Source organism: Heterodontus francisci, chromosome 11, assembly GCF_036365525.1.
Source record: "Heterodontus francisci isolate sHetFra1 chromosome 11, sHetFra1.hap1, whole genome shotgun sequence".
Classification (NCBI taxonomy): domain Eukaryota; kingdom Metazoa; phylum Chordata; class Chondrichthyes; order Heterodontiformes; family Heterodontidae; genus Heterodontus; species Heterodontus francisci.
In genome coordinates, this window is record NC_090381.1 from 21,281,733 (window position 1) to 21,305,075 (window position 23,343).

The following is a 23,343-nucleotide window of genomic DNA, read 5'->3' on the forward strand; positions in this document are numbered from 1 at the left end:
CCAGAGCTCTACTGTATTCAGGTCAGACCAACAGGGTGGTAAGCTTTCTGAGACCAGCAAGAATTCTGAGTAAAATGAGTTTGAGCTCCCAAACTTAACCCACTCCTCAGTGAACATAAATCCACAGCAGAGAACTATACTTAACAAAGTGCTTGGAAACATTGATTTGGAATTTTTTCTGAGGGGTGTCCAGTATAGCAGGAGTAGTAAATGGAAATACAGGCCAGGATTTTACAGGCCCCCCTGAGGCAGGGGGCATGGAGAATCGCAATTGGGGGGGGGGGTCGAGTGTAGTGGGGGTAGTGCGGCGGGATGGAGGACCTGTTGCCCAGCGATCTTCCCGGGGGCGTGATAGGCCGTCGACAGCCTTCCTGCCCAGAGGTCAATTGAAGCCTGCTGGAATCTTACCAGTGGCTGGGGGGGGCCTCTGCCGCATGGGGAGGATGCCTCGTAAAATGTGGTGCTCTCCCTACGGCCTTGGGGTGGGGTCCCTCCTTAATGGGCAATTTGTGGCCCACGGAGGCCCCCCACCGGGAACAACTTTACTCCCTGGGACCCCCTCCCCTGGACTGAACGACCATCTCCCTTCGCTGGGGCCAGTCCGGAAGGCCCCGGCGACCCCGCCTCACCAACCTCTAGTCTGGGGGTTCCAGCGCTGGGCCTGGGCCTGAGGCCTCTGCTGTACCAGCAGCGGCCATCGCTGCGGAGGCACTGCCGATATTGCTGAGCTGCTGGCCCTCTGATTGGCTGGTAGCTCTTGGAGGTGGGATCCCCATGTCTTTAAAGGGATGGGGATCCTGCTCCTAAAACTTTGACTGAAAAAGGCTGGAGGATCGCCCCGGGGTGGGGGCATGAAAAGGCAGAGGCGGGGTTCCCCCTGCCTTTTCAGCCCGACATCAGGAGTCCTGCTTCCAACACAAAATCCAGCCCGTAGAGCGGGTTGTACTGCTCTGAGCTTGGTGCTTGGAAATGAAGATAGAAAATACTGTCAATATCTGATGAGAAAAATATGTTTAACCCTTTGTTAGGTTATAGATTTTCATGGTGGAGACAGTTGTCCCTGAAAGGTGGGTAAACTCACCTTGTCCTTTCAAATGCAGTCAACCTGCTGTACATTTCCAGCATTCTGTTTTCATTTGATTTCTGTCATTTGTATTTTCTCTCTTTAGTGGCATTTATTTTAAGAGTTCCACACTGCAAGCATGCTTTCAGTCCTTGTAAAGTTCAGCTTCGACAATTCAGAGATTTTAATGGAAGGTAAATTCCATATGGGTTTTAGCGCAGAACTGGTGGAAAATATTTAATTGGGAGAGGGGGAATTATAATGCTATTAGGCAGGAACTGGGGAGCTTAAATTGGGAACAGATGTTCTCAGGGAAATGCACGACAGAAATGTGGAGGTTGTTTAGGGAGCACTGGCTGCGACTGCTGGATAGGTTTGTCCCGATGAGGCAAGGAAGGGATGGTAGGGTGAAGGAAACTTGGATGGCAAGAGATGTGGAACAGCTAGTCAAGAGGAAGAAGGAAGCTTACTTAAGGTTGAGGAAGCAAGGATCAGACAGGGCTCTAGAGGGTTACAAGGTAGCCAGGAAGGAACTGAGGAATGGACTTAGGAGAGCTAGAAGGGGACATGAAAAAGTCTTGGCGGGTAGGATTAAGGAAAATCTACACTTATGTGAGGAACAAGAGGATGGCCAGAGTGAGGGTAGGGCCGATCAGGGATAGTGGAGGGAACTTGTACCTGGAGTCGGAGGAGGTAGGGGAGGTCCTTAATGAATACTTTGCTTCAGTATTCACTAGTGAGAGGGACCTGGACGTTTGTGAGGACAGCGTGGAACAGGCTGATATGCTCGAACAGGTTGATGTTAAGAAGGAGGATGTGCTGGAAATTTTGAAAGACATGAGGATAGATAAGTCCCCGGGGCCAGACGGGATATACCCAAGGTTATTATGGAAAGCGAGGGAAGAGATTGCTGCGCCTTTGGCGATGATCTTTGCATCTTCGCTGTCCACTGGAATAGTACCAGATGATTGGAGGGTGGCAAATGTTATTCCCTTGTTCAAGAAAGGGAATAGGGATAGCCCTGGGAATTATAGACCAGTCAGTCTTACGTCGGTGGTGGGCAAATTATTGGAGAGGATTCTGAGAGACAGGATTTATGATTATTTGGAAAAGCATAGTTTGATTAGAGATAGTCAGCATGGCTTTGAGAGGGGCAGGTCATGCCTCACAAGCCTTATTGAATTCTTTGAAGATGTGACAAAACACATTGATGAAGGAAGAGCAGTGGATGTGGTGTATATGGATTTTAGCAAGGTGTTTGATAAGGTTTCCCATGGTAGGCTCATTCAGAAAGTGAGGAGGCATGGGATACAGGGAAAGTTGGCTGTCTGGATACAGAATTGGCTGGCCCATAGAAGACAGAGGGTGGTAGTAGACGGAAAGTATTCAGCCTGGAGCTCGGTGACCAGTGGTGTTCCGCAGGGATCTGTTCTGGGACCTCTGCTCTTTGTGATTTTTATAAATGACTTGGATGAGGAAGTGGAAGGCTGGGTTAGTAAGTTTGCCGATAACACAAAGGTTGCTGGAGTTGTGGATAGTGGGGAAGGCTGTTGTAGGTTGCAACGGGACATTGACAGGATGCAGAGTGGGCTGAGAAGTAGCAGATGGAGTTCAACTTGGAAAAGTGTGAAATGATTCATTTTGGAAGGTCGAATTTGAATGCAGAATACAGGCTTAAAGACAGGATTCTTGGCAGTGTGGAGGAACAGAGGGATCTTGGGGTCCACGTCCATAGATCCCTCAAAGTTGCCACCCAAGTTGATAGGGTTGTTAAGAAGGCGTATGGGGTGTTGGCTTTCATTAACAGGGGGATTGAGTTTAAGAGCCGCGAGGTTATGCTGCAGCTCTATAAAGCCCTGGTTAGACCACACTTGGAATATTGTGTTCAGTTCTGGTCGCCTCATTATAGGAAGGATGTGGAAGCTTTAGAGAGGGTGCAGAGGAGATTTACAAGGATGCTGCCTGGACTGGAGGGCATGTCTTATGAAGAAAGGTTGAGGGAGCTAGGGCTTTTCTCATTGGAGCGAAGAAGGATGAGAGGTGACTTGATAGAGGTGTACAAGATGATGAGAGGCATAGATAGAGTGGATAGCAAGACACCTTTTCCCAGGGCGGAAAGGGCTATCACCAGGGAGCATAATTTTAAGGTGATTGGAGGAAGGTTTCGGGGAGATGTCAGAGGTAGGTTCTTTACACAGAGAGTGGTGGGTGCGTGGAATGCACTGCCAGCAGTGGTAGTAGAAGCAGATACATTAGGGACATTTAAGCGACTCTTGGATAGGTACATGGGTGATAGTAGAATGAAGGGTATGTCGGTAGTTTGATCTTAGAGTAGGTTAAAAGGTCGGCACAACAACATGGGCCGAAAGGCCTGTACTGTGCTGTACTGTTCTATGGTGTAGCACAGGATAGGCAGTGTGTGGCCATAGTACAGAATAGGTGGTCTGTGGGTTTACTTGGTCTACAAGTTGTGTTGAGGTATAATTGGTTTATGTTAATATTTTAATTGCAGGTGAATCGTATGGACTACACTGAATTAACAGTTGATCCCAAGTTTCACCGTCACCTTATTGGGAAGAATGGAACAAACAGTAAGTGTCCAGATGTATATACAAATGTGAATAATACTTGCTGAAAGATTAGAGGTGGATGGATAGAGATGGATGTTGGATTTGATGCTGTGTGCTCTACATTAGTTGCTAAATCAGCTTTTAAAAAATATTTGTGTGTGTGTGTGTATTTATGAAAATGTGTATCATTCTGCTTCCTGTTTGTTTCCATTATAGAGAAATCAATAGTCTTCAAATCCCAGTAGCTCTCACTGACACAACCAAAATTGTGTCCAGTTAAATAGGAGAAAATTTCTACCAAGTTGTTGGCTCGACATCAGTCTCTGTCATTCATACAGCATTGAAGTTGATCATAATCTGTGCAACAGAGTCCAAAAGCTTGGATTTTGATATTACCTAGACCAATGTTGTACGTTGTAACGACTTAAAAAAAAAAAAATTATTTTGTTTCCTACTAAGTAAATCGTATCAAGGATCAGTACAAAGTCTTAGTGCGAATCCCCCCTGATAATGAGAAGAGTAATCTAATCCGGATTGAAGGGGACCCTCAGGGAGTTCAAGATGCCAAGAAGGAGCTGTTGGACCTTGCATCCAGAATGGTGAGCAGAGGAATATTAAAAGACATGAATGCGCTAATGGGTGCAAACTGCTTCAATATCTTGTGGTTGCAAGTTCTATTGCCAATATAATGCTCTTTATCGGACAGCAATGCTGTGGTTTGGATATCCACATACAGATTTCTATGTGCAGTGTCTTACAGTTGTGGAATATCTCCTTCTTTGGCTTAGTGTCAGAGTTTTATTGATAACGCTCTTGTGAAATTCCTTGTGGCGTTTTTGCTATGTTAAAGTTGTTATATAAATGCAAGTTGTTATTGAGTCTAAACTGTTATGATCCTGTAGTTTTTTTTTTGGGAAGAATGCTGTATGCCTTTAAGGCTGGAAAAGGAGCAGTACTGCTTTAAGGCAACAAGCTCCAGAGACTGAGTCAAAGAATACGTTCTTGTTGCCTCGGGATACAGCCATTCAGAGACTGATTCAAAGAGTGCATTCTCGTTGCTATAGGATACAGCCACTCAGGACCAAAGACATGAGTTACATTGTTGCCAATTGACATTTGAACTAGCTTGTAGTGGAAACAAACTGTTTTAACTCTCAGACACAGACAGACAGCTGGACCAGCATATACTGAAGGAAAAGCGAGTGCGTTCTCTCCGTTTATTTTATTTTTTATTTAGAGATACAGCACTGAAACAGGCCCTTCGGCTCACCAAGTCTGTGCCGACCATCAACCGCCCATTTATACTAATCCTACATTAATCCCATATTCCTACCACATCCCCAATATCCCCCTACCACCTACCTATACTAGGGGCAATTTATAATGTCCAATTTACATATCGACCTACAAGTCTTTGGCTGTGGGAGGAAACCGGAGCACCCGGCGAAAACCCACGCGGTTCACAGGGAGAACTTGCAAACTCCGCACAGGCAGTACCCAGAATTGAACCCGGGTCGTTGGAGCTGTGAGGCTGCGGTGCTCGCCACTGTGCCGCCTTATTTATTATACTTAATTCTGATGTCAAGCCAGATTAATTTCTTGAAAGAAAATAACCAAATTCCTTTAACTACTGAACTGTAATTGAAATTCATCGCTGGAAAAGAAGCGCATGAATTCAACTGCTGAATTAGACTACGGACTGTTCTACTGTTGAAGAACCTTTTTGTTTCCCCATCGGACGGCTGTGAGGACTTCAAACAACCCTGGACTATTCCACATTGGAAGATTTCACTTTGGCAGGAGCATAAATATGCAAGGGCTCTAATTTTTTCTATTTTATATGTTGTTTATATCTTAGTAGTTTTTAAGAATTTAGTTTTCCTAATTAAACAGTTAATTGGTTGCTCGAAAGACACCTGGTTTGTTTGCCTCATTCGGGGGTTAATAGATGGTCAATTTGGCTATGGTTTTCTTTATTGTGGAAAGTTTAAAATGATATGTTAGGTGATCTGTGAAGGGACAGGATTGAATCGACAGTGCATTTCTCCCACCAGAATCAGAATTGTATATTTTGATTGGGGGCTTTGACTTGAGCGGTTGGTCGTAACATATTAATTGGGTTTCTCATCCGGGATTTGAATCATGTATTAATTGGGGGCTCGTCCACGAGATTGAATTATATTTAATTCGGTGGCTCGCATCTGGGATCAGAATCAGACTAATTCTGAGGGCTCGCATTTGGAATCACATTAATTACTTGTTGCTGAGATGACATTTAAATTGGGGTCTTGCGTTTGACATCGTATTTAATTGTTCTCGCGTCTGGGATTATATCAATTGGAAACTCAATTATTGGGATCTAAATCTAACACCAGTTACAAAGAAATAAAAGAACCAGGTCTTTTGTATAATCCGGTACAGTCTATGCCATTGTAATGGCATTAGTGGTTGTAGCAGAGTTGTTGGGAAAGCAGAGTGTTTCCTTGAGTGACTTGATAACTTTAACTAAGAACAAATTTAAAAGAATTGGCAGCGAAATTGGAGTTGGAATTAAAATCGGGTGCCAAAAAAGCTGAGATAATTGACATAATAGCTGAACATCTGGAATTAATAGAAGAAGATCATGATGGTGAAGCTGAAGGGGAATACAAGGAACAAGAAAGGGAATACAAGAGACAAGAAAGTAGTAGGTCCGAGAGTGATACAGTGGTATTGGCTAGGATTCAGTTAGAAATGAAAAAACTTGAGGCAGATTACGAAAACCTGAATTGGAAAAAGAGGAAAGGGAAAAAGGAAAAGCAATAGCAATAAGAAAACTTGAATTAGAGGAAAGGGAGAAAGAGAGAGCATTTCGGAGAGAAGAGAGGGAATTTAAGTTAAAAGAGATGGAACTAAGACAAAAGGGTAGTCTTGAATCCAGGGAAAATTCTGGTCCGGAAGAACCTGAATTTAGATCAAGACCCAGCAAGAAGTTGTTTAAATTTATACAGGCTCTTCCTAAGTTTGAGGAAAGGGACGAAGAGACATTTTTCACATCTTTTGGAAAAAATAGCCAAACCGATGAAATGGCCAAAAGAAAGCTGGACACTGCTTATTCAGGGCAGGCTGGTAGGCAGAGCTCATGAAGTTTATGCCATGCTTTTTGAAGAGGCTTCTGCAGATTATGAGATGGCATAAAAGGCTATTCTCGCTGCATATGAGTTAGTCCCTGAAGATTACAGTCAGAAGTTTAGGAACTTGGAGATTGGCTGGGCAGACATATTTAGAATTTGAGAGGGTGAAGCAAATTACTTTTGACCACTGGATACAGGCATTAAAGATAGAAACCACATATGAGAACCTTTGAGAATTGATTCTTTTAAGAGTTTAAAAACTCCATTCCTTCAGTAGAGAGACCTGATATAGATAACCTGAAAGTTTTGAAAGCTTGGCAAGCAGCAGAGATTGCCGATGATTTTGAGCTTGTGAATAAGCCAACCTATTTTGTCCGTCACCCCCATAAACCCGAGAAGGATAGAAAATGGGAGAGTGAAAGGAAGGCAAGTAGCCGGGGACAAGAAGGAACAGCTGGGAATGCCCCAGGATCACCTCTGGTCAGAAAGGAAGGTGCTGAGGGTAGAAGTGAGGTTCGCAAGCCAAAGTGTTATCATTGCAACAAAACGGGTCATCTTAGTTCAGAGTGCTGAAAATTGCGAGATAAACCCATAGGACTTGTTGGGGTACGCAAAGTTAGTGCAGAGGAAAAGATTCTGACAAGTATAGCGGACCAGGCTGTAGCTTTAAATGTGACAGCTGTGAATGTGAAACCAGATACTAAAACTAAAAGGAGTGTAGAGGTTAAGAATAAAATATCTGAGAATTATAATGATTTTTTGTCAAAGGGGAGAGTAACCCTGTATCCTGTACGTGAGGCAAGAAAACCTATCATCATACTCGGGAATACAGGAGCGACCCAGACACTCTTGCTGTGGAAAGATATAAGGTTTCCACCAGAGAGTGTCTTGAACAGTAAAGTTTTAGTTAATGAAATTGGCGGGGAGTATATACCCATACCTTTGTATAAAGTACGCCTAGAGAGTGACTTAATATCTGGGATAGTTACTGTAGGTGTTGTCCACAGTTTACCAGTAAAAGGAATTGATCTCGTAAAATGATTTGACAGGATCAAAAGTATCAATTTCTTCTATAGTTACAGAGGAACCAAGTGAAATAAGGAAAAGGAGCAAATACAGGAACAAGTTCTGGGAATATTTCCTGTGTTAGTAGTCACCTGAGCAAAGGCAATTGTCGGAGGTAAAATTGGCACTACAAATAGATAGTCAAGTACCTGAAACCTTATTTGGGGATTTAGATAATCCATGTGAGATGTTTAACAGATCGTCTATCATTGCAGCACAGCAAGCCGATCCAGAGATATACCAAATAGCGCAGATGGCTCTGTCAGAAGCTGAGACGAAAGGAGTTCCGGAAGGCTATTATATGGCAAACGGGGTTTTGAGGAGGAAATGGAAACCGCCTCATAGACTTGCCGACAAAGACTGGACAGTTGTTGAACAGATAGTGGTACCACCTAAATATCGACAAGGATTATGCAGGGCATAAGGGAATTTGGAAAACCAAATCACGCATAAACCAACATTATTACTGGCCAGGTCTGGCAAAGGATGTGAGGCAATTTTGTAGGACATGCAATACCTGTCAAACGGTGGGAAAACCACAACTTAGCATAAAACCAGGGGATGAAGTATTAATATTGTTACCTTAACAGGGAGAACCATTAAAAGCATGGTTCAGTAGCCCATATAGAGTGATCAAAAGAGTGGGTAAGGTAGATTACTTGATTGACATCCCTGAAGAAGAACCGGTTGTGTCCCATTGATATGCTCAAATAATATCACTGCAGGGAGGAGGACAAACCAGTACAGATATGTCAGGTAATTGGGACTGATGGGAAGGAAAAGGATAGTGAGGATGAGGCAGAAGCAGGCCTAGGAAATTCTCAGATTGAACCTCCAACTGTCAAATTAGTGGATACAGAATGGCTTGGAAAATTAGACAACAGGCTTTTACACTTGGAGGCAAAACAGCGTGAAGTCCTAATCAGGGTTTTCACAACATTTCAAAAAGTTTTTTGGGATAAGCCAGGATGTGGGTATAGGGGGAACAATCCCTTTAAAACAACATCCTTGTCGCTTAGGTCAGGACAGGCAGGCCCAAGTGGAAGCAGAGGGCATGCTGAAGGGCAGCTTAGATGAACCTAGTCAGGACAGCTGGAATTCACAGATGGTCTTGATGTTTAAACCTTGTGGGACAGCTCAAACTGGCATAGACTCTAGAAAAGTCACTGCGATAAAGAAGGTAGATTCATACCCAAATTTTCATTTAAAGGACTGTATGGACAGAGTGGGCAACACCATGTGTCTTAGAGACAAATATGTTGGAGGAAACCTGTCACATTCCTTTGACACCCCAGGGTGAGAAAAAAAATCAGCTTCTGTTACACTGGACAGGGTTTTCTGGTGTCAAGTGATGCCACATAAGTTAAGGGGTACTTGAGAAACGTCTCCGAATAGTGAACCCAGCAGTGCTCCTAGCTGTGCAGTTCACCTGGCTGAGTTGATGGACAATAGGGACACATGGAAGGAAAACACGAAACAATTGGAAGACTATGCTTGGAAATTTGAAATGGGATAATTGGGACAACCTTTTGAAAATTTAAAGCTGAAATCTTCTGGTGGAACTTGTTGCTGTAGTCTTAACATTTTCGAAACGTGTATGCCTGCAAATGCAAAAAAAAGTTAGGGTTTTTTTTTTTCAATTTGTATTTTTTACACATTGTAATGAAACGCATTTCAGGAATGGCATGTCATTCCGCCGGGGCGGAGGTGTTATGATCCTGTAGTTTTTCTTTTTTGGGAAGAATGCGGTGTGCCTTTAAGGCTGGAAAAGGAGCAGTACTGCTTTAAGACTGTAAGCTCCAGAAACCAAGTCAAAGAATGCATTCTTGCCCCAGGATGCTGCCACTCAGGACCAAAGACACGAGATACATTGTTGCCGATTGACGTTTGAACTGGCTTATAGTGGAAACAGACTGTTCTAACTCACAGGCACAGACAGACAGCTGGACCAGCATATACTGAAGGAAAAAAGAGCTCTCTCTCTCGGTTTATGTAAACCTTATTTATCATACTCTCATAATTCTGATGTCAAGCCAGATTAATTTCTTGAAAGAAAACTACTGAACTGTAATTGTTGAAATTCATCGCTGGAAAAGAAGAGCATGAACTCAACTGCTGAATTAGACTATGGATTGTTCTACTGTTGAAGAACCCTATTGTTTCTCCATCGGATGGCTGTGAGGACTTCAAGCAACCTTGGACTATTCCACATTGGAAGATTTCACTTTGGCAGGAGCATAAATATGCAAGGACTCTAATTTTTTCTATTTTAAATGTTGTTTATATCTTTAGTAGTGTTTAAGAATTTAGTTTTCCTAATTAAACAGTTAATTGGTTGATCTAAAGACACCTGGTTTGGTTCGCCTCACTCGGGGGTTAATAGATGGTCAATTTGGCTGTGGTTTTCTTTGGTGTGGGAAGTTTAAAATGATGAGTGATCTGCAGAGGGACAGGATTGAATCAACAGTGCGTTTCTCTCATCACAATCAGAATCGTATATTTTGATAGGGGGCTTTGACTTGAGCGGTCGGTCGTAACAAAACATTGAACATTGGCAATCTATCTGGCCGTGGAAGACTTTGCAACTAAACCAGTCCCACACTCGCTTCATAGCTGCATGCATGTAAAGGTCACTTAATTGGGATTGGGACCCTGGTTGGTTTCTTGGTCACTAGTCCAAAGATGCTGAGGCCATTTAACACCCCAGTTGCTATCTTGTCTAAGATCTGCTGACGCAACGCCAACTGTGGATCCAACTTTTAAGACTTTTTGGTCTATGGTGTAACATCGCACCACATGGTGTGTTGACCCAGTAGAGGAATTTTGTAATCATTCTAATGAGATTTCAGTATGGCCTGTAAGCATGCAGTGAACTGAGTTGATCATAACTGTTGCATGAGAGCTGTTAGTTTACAAGTATCTTCTCCAAAGGGAAAGGTTGGCCTATATTCTGAGAATCAGGAGTTCCTTTGGGGAAGGTAACTTTTTTTTTTCTTGGCACGCATAATGTTGTCATCAAGTGCTCCCAGGTCAATGCAAGTTAGATTATAAAATTGCTTCCACTTTGCCAGTTCAGGTATAGTGATGTAAGGCGGTCACTGCTATGGTGTTCTTCTATTGGGAGCTGCTAGAGTTGGTCAGGACTAGGAATGCCATCATTTTCCCCCCATTCTACCACTTCAGCTAACTCATCAGGCATTAAATCTAGGATCTACCTCGTGTCACAGTGCCAAACCATTGAGTGACCCCTGTGTGTTTCAGCATTGAGAGGAGGTCCAGTTCAAGGCAATAAATAATTATTTCACATTCTGTTCTTAATGATTAAAAGCATCTCTGTGATTCATAGGAAAATGAACGCTCCAAGGATTTGATTATCGAACATCGTTTTCACCGCACAATCATTGGCCAGAAGGGAGAGAAGGTTAAGGAGATCCGTGACAAGTTCCCTGAGGTAATCACTGCAAGGAGCTGTGATTTGCCAGTTCTGATCTTTGTGTTTGGGTTCCTGTTGTATTGACTGTGTGTGCGTGTGTATCTCACTCCAATTTAGGTCGTTATTAATTTCCCGGATCCAAGTCAAAAGAGTGACATTGTGCAGCTGCGTGGTCCCAAAAATGAGGTAGAAAAATGTGCCAAGTTCCTGCAGAAAATCGTGGCTGAACTGGTAAGTGGCTGGGCGGTGTTGTACCACAAAGCGCAGGGTCTGGGAAGAAAGTTCGGCAGAGCAACATTGCGAGGCATAGCCTGTGCCATGCACAAAGAGCAGGGACTAAGCAAGGATATTGAAGTGGGGTGGGTGTTGGGAGGGTAGTGCATGTTCTGTGCCACGGAGCATGAGTGGGTTGGGATAAAGGAGCATTTTGCTGCAGGATGGATAGCTCAGCAGGATGCTTTTTGCATTGTTTATTATTTGGGAGGAAACCTGAAAACCATAGTGACCTCTTGTCAGCACATCAATAATGTACAAAATGCTGGAAATCTATGGACATTGGAGGAAAACAAGTGCATGCTCCTGAGCAATTACAGTTCTGAGACTGCAACAGTCATTTAATCAATATAGCAAGAAACTTGCTACGTAGATGATGATGATGATCTCACATGCCATCTGAGGCTCTCAAACTTTGATCATCTTCATTTTGAAGGTGGGAAAAGGCACGAGTTGGAATGTATGTATTGTTCATGGCCAAAGCATTGCCCTGTTTGTGTGGACATTTCATTATTGATTGTCTTCCTCTTTAAATTCAGGTGGAGAATAGCCATTCTGTCACCGTGCCCATCTTCAAGCAGTTTCACAAAAATATCATTGGAAAAGGAGGAGCAAATATCAAGAAGGTATGTGTGCATGTAACATGTATGATGACCCTTATCTACTGGAAAGAAGCAAAGCAGGTGAAGGAGAAATTAAGTTGGAGAGCAAGATATTGGAGAAAATCTGAGTTTTTCTGGGGCCATTCAGATAATTGATTTTGAAGTAAGGAGAAGCATTTACTGGTCTGGGAGCAGTAATGCAGAAAAATAAATTAAACTGTTTTCTTGTAAAATTGTAGCTTTTATGGTCTCACTCCAGACCAATTGTGAGAAGACACACTAAATTGGATTACTTAACGGCTAGACGTAGAGTTCTGGTTAGATGAGAACCTTCATGAGTCTGCACAGTAGATGCAAGGGTATTGTTTGACATCTAACTTTTGCATCATTCTGCATCGCAGCTGCTGATGTGAGCTTGAGGGAATTGCAGACTACCTTTAGGAGTTTTTATTTAGAAAACACAATAAAACACCTATAATCCAACTGCAATATTGAATTGACACCTAAGGTCATCTAAGTTCCTATCTGCTATTAGGGGTCATTTTGGTACGAGGTGAGAAGGTGTAACTCAAGGAAGCAGCAAACAACTTCACCTCTATTGCTCAATTTGCCAGCCTTCATTTACGCTGGTAGCTTTTGAAATGACTGCAAGTACACTCAACACCCAACATGTGTTTTTTTTTAATCTGTCAAATGGGCTCTCCATTATTCAACAAGGTCTTTGTTGTGTTGTGCTATTGCTAGATCAAGCTTCATGCCCTAGAGTTCAATGACTGGTTAATTTAGTTAGGCACAATGGAAAGGATCCAAGATGTCTACATTGGATAGTTCTGTTAACATAATAAACTAAAGGCTTACACTGTGCCAGTGAAAATTAATTGAGGAGAGGAGTGTCATTGAATAAACACTTGTAGCAGGAAAGCATACTACTAATACTTGGAGCCAGAACATCAACAGTGTAATGTCATTTTCTCCACTGATTCCTCGAACCACCATTGAACATAAAATTGGGCATAGGTGTTAGATCACGCAATTGTGGAACGATAAATTAATTCAGTCAGTGGATGGTATCTCTGGTGTTTGCATCCTTTCTGGTTTATTTTCATTGTGAAACTTAAGTGAAGGACCAAGTCCATGGTGTAAGTTGCCATCTAGGTTAAGAAGAATATGAATCAAGATGAGGTAATTCAAAAGGCAATTGTGTGTCACAACTTTGGGCTTTGTTAGCTTGTAGGAGGATTTTTACATTCAATTTAAATCATTGACCTCATACCTTATTAATGTCTAATTCCACTTCATGAAGGTGGCCCAACTCTTTCCAAAGCTGGGAAGACATTGGACTGCAAAGACAATTCTGCATAATGAATTGGATAATTACCAGACAAATGATGCATATTACCATCAATTCAAGCTATTTTTGGTTGGCATTCTATCTGTACCATACACGAGGAGTCTTCAAACTGCTCTGTTAATGTTCACGCTTTGTCTGGGGCTGAAGTCGGCTTCTACACACTGGATGTTCTGAGTGTGGAGAGAAACTCACGAGCCTGCCCAATTTTGCATCTTTAAATTGATGGACAGGAAATTAGGCAGGCTTTGTTAGGGACATGCATTCCTCCCTATCTACTCTTCTATTTGCTGTGCCTAGACGATCCAGTAGCTCCAGGTGCACAAATAGAAAAACTTGCCTCCAGTTGTATTTTTCTTCGCCATTATTCACTTGACTTCCTATTTTGAGATTATGGCAAACTTGGAGCTTATGCTCACTATCCCCTCACCCAAGTCATTCATAGAAAATGCAAGGATCCCAAGACAGAGACTCTAATTATAGTAAAAGCAAAATACTGCGGATGCTGGAAATCTGAAATAAAAACAAGAAATGCTGGAAATACTCAGCAGGTCTGGCAGCATCTGTGGAGAGAGAAGCAGAGTTAATGTTTCAGGTCAGTGACCCTTCTTCAGAACTCTAATTATAGTGTCTTCCCTGATGATGAGCCTGTTTTGTTTTTAATCCAGTGTCTTGCTTTTCCTCCTATTCCATGGCTTCTTGCCCGTTGGCCACCTGCAGGAATTTGTCAAAAAACGTAATTTCTGCATCTACTGCATCAGTTATTTTGAAAGGGCTCCCAAGGGATGGATAAATGTAATCTCCCTTTCCTGAATGTATGCTGACTGCCTTTTAATGAGATTTTTTTTTCAGTGTTCACCCAGTAGATCTCTCCAGGTCCCTTCGGAGACTTTCCCCAGAACAGATGTTGTGTACTATTTTTGGATCTCTGTTGTCACCATTTTAAAGCAGTAGGTGCTTTCTAATTCTTAGGAACCTCTGTAGAATTTCATTTCATCTGTTTGTTACTTCTGGACTCGACAACAATTTCAATGCACTGCTGAACAGCCTCCCACCATCCATCATTTGTAAACTTGAGATCATTCCAAAACTCTGCTGCCCATGTCCTAACTCACACCAACTCTGTTCACTCATCACTGCTGTGCTCTCTGACCTACATTGACTTCCCATTAAGGAACGCCTCGCTTTTCAAAATTCTCATCCTAGTGTTCAAATCCCTCTTTGGCCTCGGCCCTCCCTACCTCTGTAACCTCCTGCAGTCCTATAACCCTCCGAGATATCTGCGTTCCTGCAATTCTGGCCTCTGAATTTTAATTGCTCCGCCATTGGTGGCCGCACCTTCAGCTGCCAAGGCCCTAAACTCTGGAATTCCCTCCCTAAACTTCTCTGTCCATCTCTTTTTTTTTTCCTTTTTAAGACACTCCTTAAAACCTATATCTTTTGATCACGTTTTTGGTCACCTGTCCTAATATCTCCTTAAGTGGCTTGGTGTCAATTTCTGTTTGATTACGCTCCTGAGAAGCACCTTGTAATGTCATCATTAAGTGGACTGATGCTTTTGTCTATTTATTCTTTCTGTCTGTATCTATTTTATCTATTAATCAGATCTCCTCTGGTGTTCCTCAAGAGTCAGGTATTCTCTTTTATTGCAATAGGGTTGTAATCAATTAAGTGCAATGCAGAAAGTGTAACACAACAGGAATTGCACACTGCGTGAGATGTTTAATATCTCTAAGTATTAAAACGTATTGTTGCCTAAAATATTCTCAACAGTTTACTAAGGGAGAGTAGTCTAACAAAATATTGGTAGAAGCAGAGAGGATAGAGGCAATGGATAGGGTAAAAATTGAGTGGGAGGAGGTACTGGAAAGGCTGGCTATGCTTTGGGTCGATAAGTGACCTGGTCCGGATGGTTTGCATCCTAGGTTGCTAAAGCAAATGGGAGTGGAGATAGTGGAAGGGCTTTCCATAATCTTCCAATCTTCCCTAGATATGGGGGAGGTGCCAGAGGATTGGAGAATGGCTAATGTGGCACCCTTATTCAAGAAAGGGTATAAGGACAATCCTAGCAACTACAGTCCAGTTAGATTAGCATCAGTAGTGGGTAAGATTTTAGAAACAATAATCAAGGAAAGAATTAACAGGCACTTGGAGAGGTTTGAGTTAATTAAGGAGAACCAACTTAGATTTGTAAAAGTCAGATCAAGCTTGACTAATTGAATTTTTTTGATGAAGTAACAGAGAAGGTTGGAAGGGAATGCAGTGGACGTTGACTGGGTTTTAAGAAAGTGTTTGATAAAGAACCACATAAAACGCTGATTAACAAAACTGAGGTTCATGGAATAGGTGGGTCAGTGTCCAATTGGATAAAAAAATTGGCTTAAGGACAGAAAACAGCGAGTCGTGGTAAATAATTGTTCAGATTGGAGGATGGTAGACAGTGGTGTTCTCCAAGGGTCAGTACTGGGGCCACTGCTTTATTTGCTATATATAAATACCTTGGGTCTTGGAATACAGAGGATAATTTCAAAATTTGCCAGTGATACCAAGCTTGGAGAAGTGGCAAACGGTGAGGATGATATGAACCATGAATGGTGGTGGACAATTAAACAACTAACTGGAGGAGGTGGCTTCACAAATATCCCCATCCTCAATGATGGGGGAGCCCAGCACATCAGTGCGAAAGCTAAGGCAGAAGCATTTGCAACAATCTTCAGCCAGAAGTGCCGAGTTGATGATCCATCTCTGCCTCCTCCTGAAGTCCCCAGCATCACAGATGCCAAACTTCAGCTAATTCGTTTCACTCCGCGTGATATCAAGAAATAGCTGAAGGTACTGGATACTGCAAAGGCTATGGGCCCTGACAATATTCCGGCAATAGTACTGAAGACCTGTGCTGCAGAACTTGCCGCGCCCCTAGCCAAGCTCTTCCAGTACAGCTACAACACTGGCATCTACCCGGCAATGTGGAAAATTACCTTAGTATGTTCTGTACACACAAAACAGGACAAGTCCAATCTGGCCAATTACTGCCCCATCAGTTCACTCTCGATCATTAGCAAAGTGATGGAAGGGGTCATCGACAGTGCTATCAAGTGCCACTTACACAGCAATAACCTATTCACCAATGCTCAGTTTGGGTTCTGCCAGGACCGCTCCGCTCCAGATGTTATTACAGCCTTGATATGTCCTGTACACAAAAAGCAGGACAAGTCCAACCCGGCCAATTACCACCCCATCAGTCTACTCTCAATCATCAGTAAAGTAATGGAAGGTGTCATCAACTGTGCCATCAAGCAGCACTTGCTTAGCAATAACCTGCTCAGTGACGCTCAGTTTGGGTTCCGCCAGGGAAACTCAGCTCCTGACCTCATTACAGCCTTGGTTCAAACATGGACCAAAGAGCTGAACTCGAGGTGAGGTGAGAGTGACTGCCCTTGACATCAAGGCAGCATTTGACCGAGTATGGCATCAAGGAGCCCTAGGAAAACTAAAGTCAATGTGAATTAGGGGGAAAGATCTCCGCCAGTTGGGGTCCTACCTAACGCAAAGGAAGATGGTTGTGGTTGTTGGAGGTCAATCATCTGAGCTCCAGGACATCAGTGCAGGAGTTCCTTAGGGTAGTGTCCTCGGCCCAACCATCTTCAGCTGCTTCATCAATGACCTTCCTTCAATCATAAGGTCAGAAGTGGTGATGTTTGCTGATGATTGCACAATGTTCAGCACCATTCGTGACTCCTCAGATACTGAAGCAGTGCCTGTAGAAATGCAGCAAGACCTGGACAATAACCAGGCTTGGGCTGATAAGTGACCAGTAACATTCACGCTACACAAGTTCCAGGCAATGATCATCTCCAACAAGAGAGAATCTAACCATCTCCCCATGACATTCAGTGGCATTACCATTACTTTTTCTCCCACTATCAACATCCTAGGGGCTACCATTGAACAGAAACTGAACTGGAGTAGCCATATAAATACCGTGGCTACAAGAGCAGGTTCAGAGGCTAGGAATCCTGTGGCAAGTAGCTCACCTGCTGACTCCACTTGCTTGGATGGGTGCAGCTCCAACAACACTCAAGAAGCTCGACACCATCCAGGGCAAAGCAGCCCGCTTGATTGGCACCCCATCTACAAACATTCACTCCCTCCACCACCGACGCACAGTGGCAGCAGTGTGTACCATCTACAAGATGCACTGCAGCAACGCGCCAAGGCTCCTTAGACAGCACCTTCCAAACCCGTGACCTCTACCAACTCGAAGGACAAGGGCAGCAAATGCATGGGAACACCACAACCTACAAGCTCCCCTCCAAGTCACACACCATCCTGACTTGGAACTATATTGCTGTTCCTTCCCTGTCACTGGGTCAAAATTCTGGAACTCCCTTCCTAACAGCATTGTGGATGTATCTACCCCACTTGGACTGCAGCAGTTCAAGAAGGCAGCTCACCACCACGTCCCTTAAATGAATTTTTTTTAAAAACTGCCTGCAGTAGGACAAAGGGTAGCAGAATGAGCAGGCAAGTGGCAGATGGAATTTTATACAGACAAGTGTAAGGTGATGCATTTTGGCAGAAGAGATAGGATGAGGAAATATAGACTTAATGGCGCAGTTCTAAAGAGTGTGCAGAAACAGAGGGACCTGGGGGTGCATGTACATAGATCCTTGAAGGTGGCAGGAAATATTGAGAGAGTGGTTAGCAAAGCATATGGGATCTTGGGCTTCATAAATAGAGGTATTGAGTACAAAAGCAGGGAAGGTATGCTGAACCTGTATAAAGCTCTGGTTGAGCCCCGACTGGAGTATTGCTTCCAGTTGTGGTCACCACATTTAGGAAGGATGTGAGGGTCCTTGAAAGTAAACGGACCACAGTGGACCCGAGCCTGACACGACCCGACCCAACCATCCCTTTACTTGCCTTCGGACCCGGAAGCTGCAGCGCCTGCGTGATGACGTCATAGTGACGTCACTTGCTCGCTGCGCAGACTCAGTTTGGTCCCGGGCTCCCAGCTCAGGTAAGTTTTTTTTTTTTGTTTTTTTTTTTGTTTTTTTTTCAATTTCGGTTCGAAACAGCAGAGCACTCACAGTGTGTGTCTGGCCCGACCCAACCCAACCTGAACCCGACATGTGGCATCTGGTCCCTTCGGGTTCGGGTCGGGTAGCAGGCCTTTACTTGAAAGCCGGACCCGGAAGAGGAGATTTACCAAAATGGTTCCAGGGATGGGGGATTTTAGTTACAAGCTTAGGTTGGAAAAGCTGGGGTGGTTCTCCTTAGAGCAAAGGTGATTGAGGGGAGACTTAATAGAGGTGTACAGGCCTAGATAAGTTAGACAAGGAAAAACTATTCTCATTAACTGGTGATACAAGGACTAAGGGACACAGATTGAAGGTTTTGGGCAAGAGATGCAGGGGAAATGTGAGGAAGACCTTTTTTTTACCCAGTAAGTGGTAATTACTAGCTGCCCACCAGGATGGTGGAAGCAGAGATGATGATTTCAAAAGGAAATTGGATGGACACTTAAAGGAGATAAACTTGCAGGGCTGTGGGAATAGAGCAGGGGAGTGGGCCTGATTGGATTGCTCTGCAGAGAGCCAGCATGGACACGATAGGCGAATGGCTCTCCTATGCTGTAAATGACTGCACCCAGTGTTTCTACTAAGAACAGGAAAAATGCTGTATAAATATTTCTTTCTTTCCATCTCATTTATTTTCTTACCTCCCTTTTTTTCTATTGATTTCTCCTGCCTACTTGAATCCATAATGCCAAAAAAGAAAAGGCTAGAAATCTAAGACAAAAACTAGGTAATCCAGTAAAGAGGGATCCTATCTTCCTGCTCAGTATAGTTGAATGCCAAATTATATAGTGCATCTATCCACTGATCCAGAGGAATGAGCAGTTATTGCGTATGTACCAGGCTTACATTGTTGAGAAATGTTGACTTTTTTTTATACCATAATGGAGGGAAGAGTATTTCCTCTTCGGGAGTAACAGTTTGTGACACAACTTATCTGTCCACTCTCCTAGCTCAGACTTGGTAAATTGTGGGCATAGGCATGTTGACTTTTTATGATCTCAGCATCTCGAGATCCGAGCACAAATGGAGAAGGCCAGTTTCAAATAAGAATCCTTGTTATTGTTACGACCAGGTGAGAAAGAGGTCTAGGGGATCCCTTTCAGCCTTCACCTGGTCTTACTGTAACAGGGTTTAATTTTAAACACACCGTGTTTTGAGCACCCTTTGGTGAATCCTTGTTCACAGCTTTCCAATTATAAGGCAGAAAAATGAGCACAAACAGGCTTTCTTCGGTTTAAAGAAGAAAAGTGAAATTTATTAAACCTTAAACTTAAACTCTAATTCAGTTAATGTCTACTGATACACGGCATGTCCTCGCTAGCATGCACATGCAATACACACATGCAAATAGGGACCGAAAAGAGCAGAAGAAAACTAAAGTGAAAAGTTGAGGCAATCTCTGAAGGGGGTTTGTTACTGTAGAGCCCTTGATTGTAGTCTTGCTTTTCGTTGGGGCCCAGTATTCTTCTTAAACCCTGTTCAGTGTAGGAGACTTTTCTCTCTTGGGATTCATGTGTCATCAATGGGTCTTGGAGTTCCGTGAGAAAGAGATGGGAGCAGGCAGAAGAGAGATCTTCTCAGCCCAGGAGCAAACTGCTTTCTGCCAGTTCAAAACTCTGAGGCAAGTTCAAATTCCTGCAACAGCCAGTTATTCGTAGAGTTATACAGCACAGAAACAGGCCATTCAGCCCATCGTGTCTGCTGGCCATCAAGCACCTATCTATTCTAATCCCATTTTCCAGCACTTGGCCCGTAGCCCTGTATGCTATCGCGTTTCAAGTGCTCATCGAGATACTACTTAAATGCTGTGAGGGTACTTGCCTCTACCACCCTTTCAGGCAGTGTGTTCCAGATTCCAACCACCCTCTGGGTGAAAAGAATTTACCTCACATCCCCTCTAAACCTCCTGCCACTTACCTTAAATCTATGCCCTCTGGTTATTGACGCCTGTAGCCTTGTATGCTATGGCGTTTCAAGTGCTCATCTAAATATTCCTTAAATGTTGAGGGTTCCTGCCTGTACCACCCCTTCAGGCAGTGTGTTCCTGATTCCAACTACCCTCTGGGTGAAATCATTTTTCCTCCCTTACCTTAAATCTATGCCCCCTGGTTATTGACCCCTCTGCTAAGGGAAAAGGTTTCTTTCTATCTATCTTATCAATGCCCTCATAATTTTGTATACCTCAATCAGGTCCCCCCTCAGGCTTCTCTGCTCTAAGGAAAACCTTATCCAGTCTTTCTCGATAGCTGAAATGCTCCAGCCCAGGCAACATCCTGGTGAATCTCCTCTGCATCCTCTCCAGTGCAATCACATCCTTCCTATAGTGTGATAACCAGAACTGTACACATACTCCACATGTGGCCTAACTAGCATTTTATAAAGCTCCATCATAACCTCCCTGCTCTTATATTCTATGCCTTGGCTAATAAAGGCAAGTATCCCATATGCCTTCCTAACCACCTTCCCTTCCTGTGCTGCTGCCTTCAGTGATCTATGGACAAGTACACCAAGGTCCCTCTGACCCTCTGTACTTCCTAAAGTCCATTGTAGATTCCCTTACCTTGTTAGTCCTCCCAAAGTGCATCACCTCACACTTCTCAGGATTAAATTCCATTTGCCACTGCTCCGCCCATCTTACCAGCCCATCTATATCGTCCTGTAATCTAAGGCTTTTCTCCTCACTATTTACGACACCACCCATTTTCGTGTCATCTGCGAACTTACTGATCGTACCTCCTATATTCGCATCTAAATTATTAATGTACACTACAAACAGCGAGGGTCCCAGCACCGATCCCTGTGGTACACCACTGGTCACAGGCTTCCTCTCACAAAACAACCCTCGACTGTCGCCCTCTGCCTCCTGCCACTAAGCCAATTTTGGATCCAATTTGCCAAATTGCCCTGGATCCCATGGGCTCATACCTTCTTGGCCAATCTCCCATGTGGGAGCTTATCAAAAGCTTTACTGACGTCCATGTAGTCTACATCAGCTGCTTTATCCTCATCTACACATCTAGTCACCTCCTCGAAAAATTCAATCAAGTTTGTTAGTCATGTATATTCGGCCATCTTAGCAGTTAACCTGGGATGCGAGCTCCTCCACCCTCAACATCTGGTAATCAAAAGTCCATTGTGGATTAAATTGGAGCAGGGAGTAGCCCCTTGTCCTTTCCAAGTACTGTCTGTTAATGTGTAAAAATGTCTCTCCAGCCAAAGATCCATTGTGGGTTTTTTTAAAGCAAGTTATTTCTTTACTACAGTAACAGTTTAAAATTAATGTTCATGTGGCGAAATTAATATTCCTCATTCTTGGTTTAAACCGTTTTAATCCAATGCCCAATGAGTCATTGACTAGACATTTACTGTTTGGTCATAATTCAACCCTTTCCTGAGGAGCATTGCCAACCCTGTTGTGTCTGGTGAGAAATGTTTGTTATGTTCCCATGGCAACAGCAATCAGCCTTGGTTTCCACTAATAAGTGGACAAGACTAGAAAGACTTCTGCTGAACTTTGAGATTCACTGATTATTTTTCAATTCTTTCCAGATCCGTGAAGAAACTAATACAAAGATTGATTTGCCAGCAGAAAACAGCAACTCTGAGATGATCGTTATTACAGGAAAGAAATCCAACTGTGAAGTGGCTCGCAGCAGGATCCTAGCCATCCAGAAGGAATTGGTATGAACCGCTTTCATCTAATTTACAGTTTAATAGTTCAGCTCTTTTCGCGAGAGTAGATTCAATACTATTTTTATTGGTAAGGGAGATTCGAGTGATTTTTCTCCCCTGCCTCCAACCATCACTCCGTACAGCCCGGTGCTCAGTCTGTGTAAACCCCTGAAGGGAAATTCCAAGGTTAGTCCAAGAGTAGCATTCCTGTTATTGTAATCTTTAGCCATCCTGAGAGCAAAATAGTGTCGTTCACGGAAGGAGCCGTGATGAAATAAACAATGAAATGGAAGAATTATGAATTTAAAAAAGTCAACTGCTAAACAAAATCGCAAGAACGTGGACACTTAAACACAGTCAAAATGTGACCCCTCCTGTACTGGAAATCCACAAACTCGTCTGCAAAGATGAGGTTCGTTAACCTTGTCTGAAATAGCTCTGGAGAGGACCCCTTTGAAATTGAAAGGAGCTATTGTATATTAATAACTCCAATAAACATGAATGAACTAACAGAGGATGCTGAAGACAGTCTGACTCATAGCCAAACCAAGATGAATAAGGTGTGAAGCAACATAACACAATGATTCCCATTCAAACATCAAACAATGGCCATGGTTACCATCCTGGCCTATTGTGTGGTCACAACAGGGGAGAGGGCCATGCATTTCATAACAGAAACTAATGTGAGAGATTTTTACCTTAAGGTAGCTCCCTGGAGAGAGAGAGAGAGGGGAGATCAAGCCAACATCACAAAGTCTGAGAAGGATCTAGCAGACAAAAAAAGAACCCTGTTGACCAAGAACAGCCACCACAGCAGAGATATCAAAGTGATTTTGAGACTGGCCATCTGTGTGCAGTTCTGGTCTCCTTATCTGAGGAAGGATGATCTTCCTATAGAGGGAGTGCAGCGAAGGTTTACCAGACTGATTCCTGGATGGCGGGACTGACGTTTGAGGAGAGATTGAGTCGATTAGGATTATATTCACTGGAGTTCAGAAGAATGAGGGGGGATCTCCTAAAAACCTATAAACTTCTAACAGGACTTGACAGGGTAGATGCAGGAAGGATGTTCCCAATGGTGGGGGAGTCCAGAACCAGGGGTCATAGTCTAAGGATACGGGGT

At 43.3% G+C, this 23,343-nt stretch overlaps 1 protein-coding gene across 1 annotated transcript in view; it reads left to right on the top strand.

Moving 5' to 3' along the window:
* hdlbpa (high density lipoprotein binding protein a) overlaps nt 1–23,343 on the top strand; it is a 112,687-nt gene that overhangs the window by 59,906 nt on the left and 29,438 nt on the right. Inside the window, exons 11-16 of the mRNA XM_068041781.1 lie at nt 3,576–3,654; nt 4,093–4,232; nt 11,158–11,262; nt 11,362–11,475; nt 12,057–12,143; nt 22,098–22,229. Coding sequence (XP_067897882.1) covers nt 3,576–3,654; nt 4,093–4,232; nt 11,158–11,262; nt 11,362–11,475; nt 12,057–12,143; nt 22,098–22,229 — 657 coding nt within the window. The remainder of the gene's footprint in view (nt 1–3,575; nt 3,655–4,092; nt 4,233–11,157; nt 11,263–11,361; nt 11,476–12,056; nt 12,144–22,097; nt 22,230–23,343) is intronic.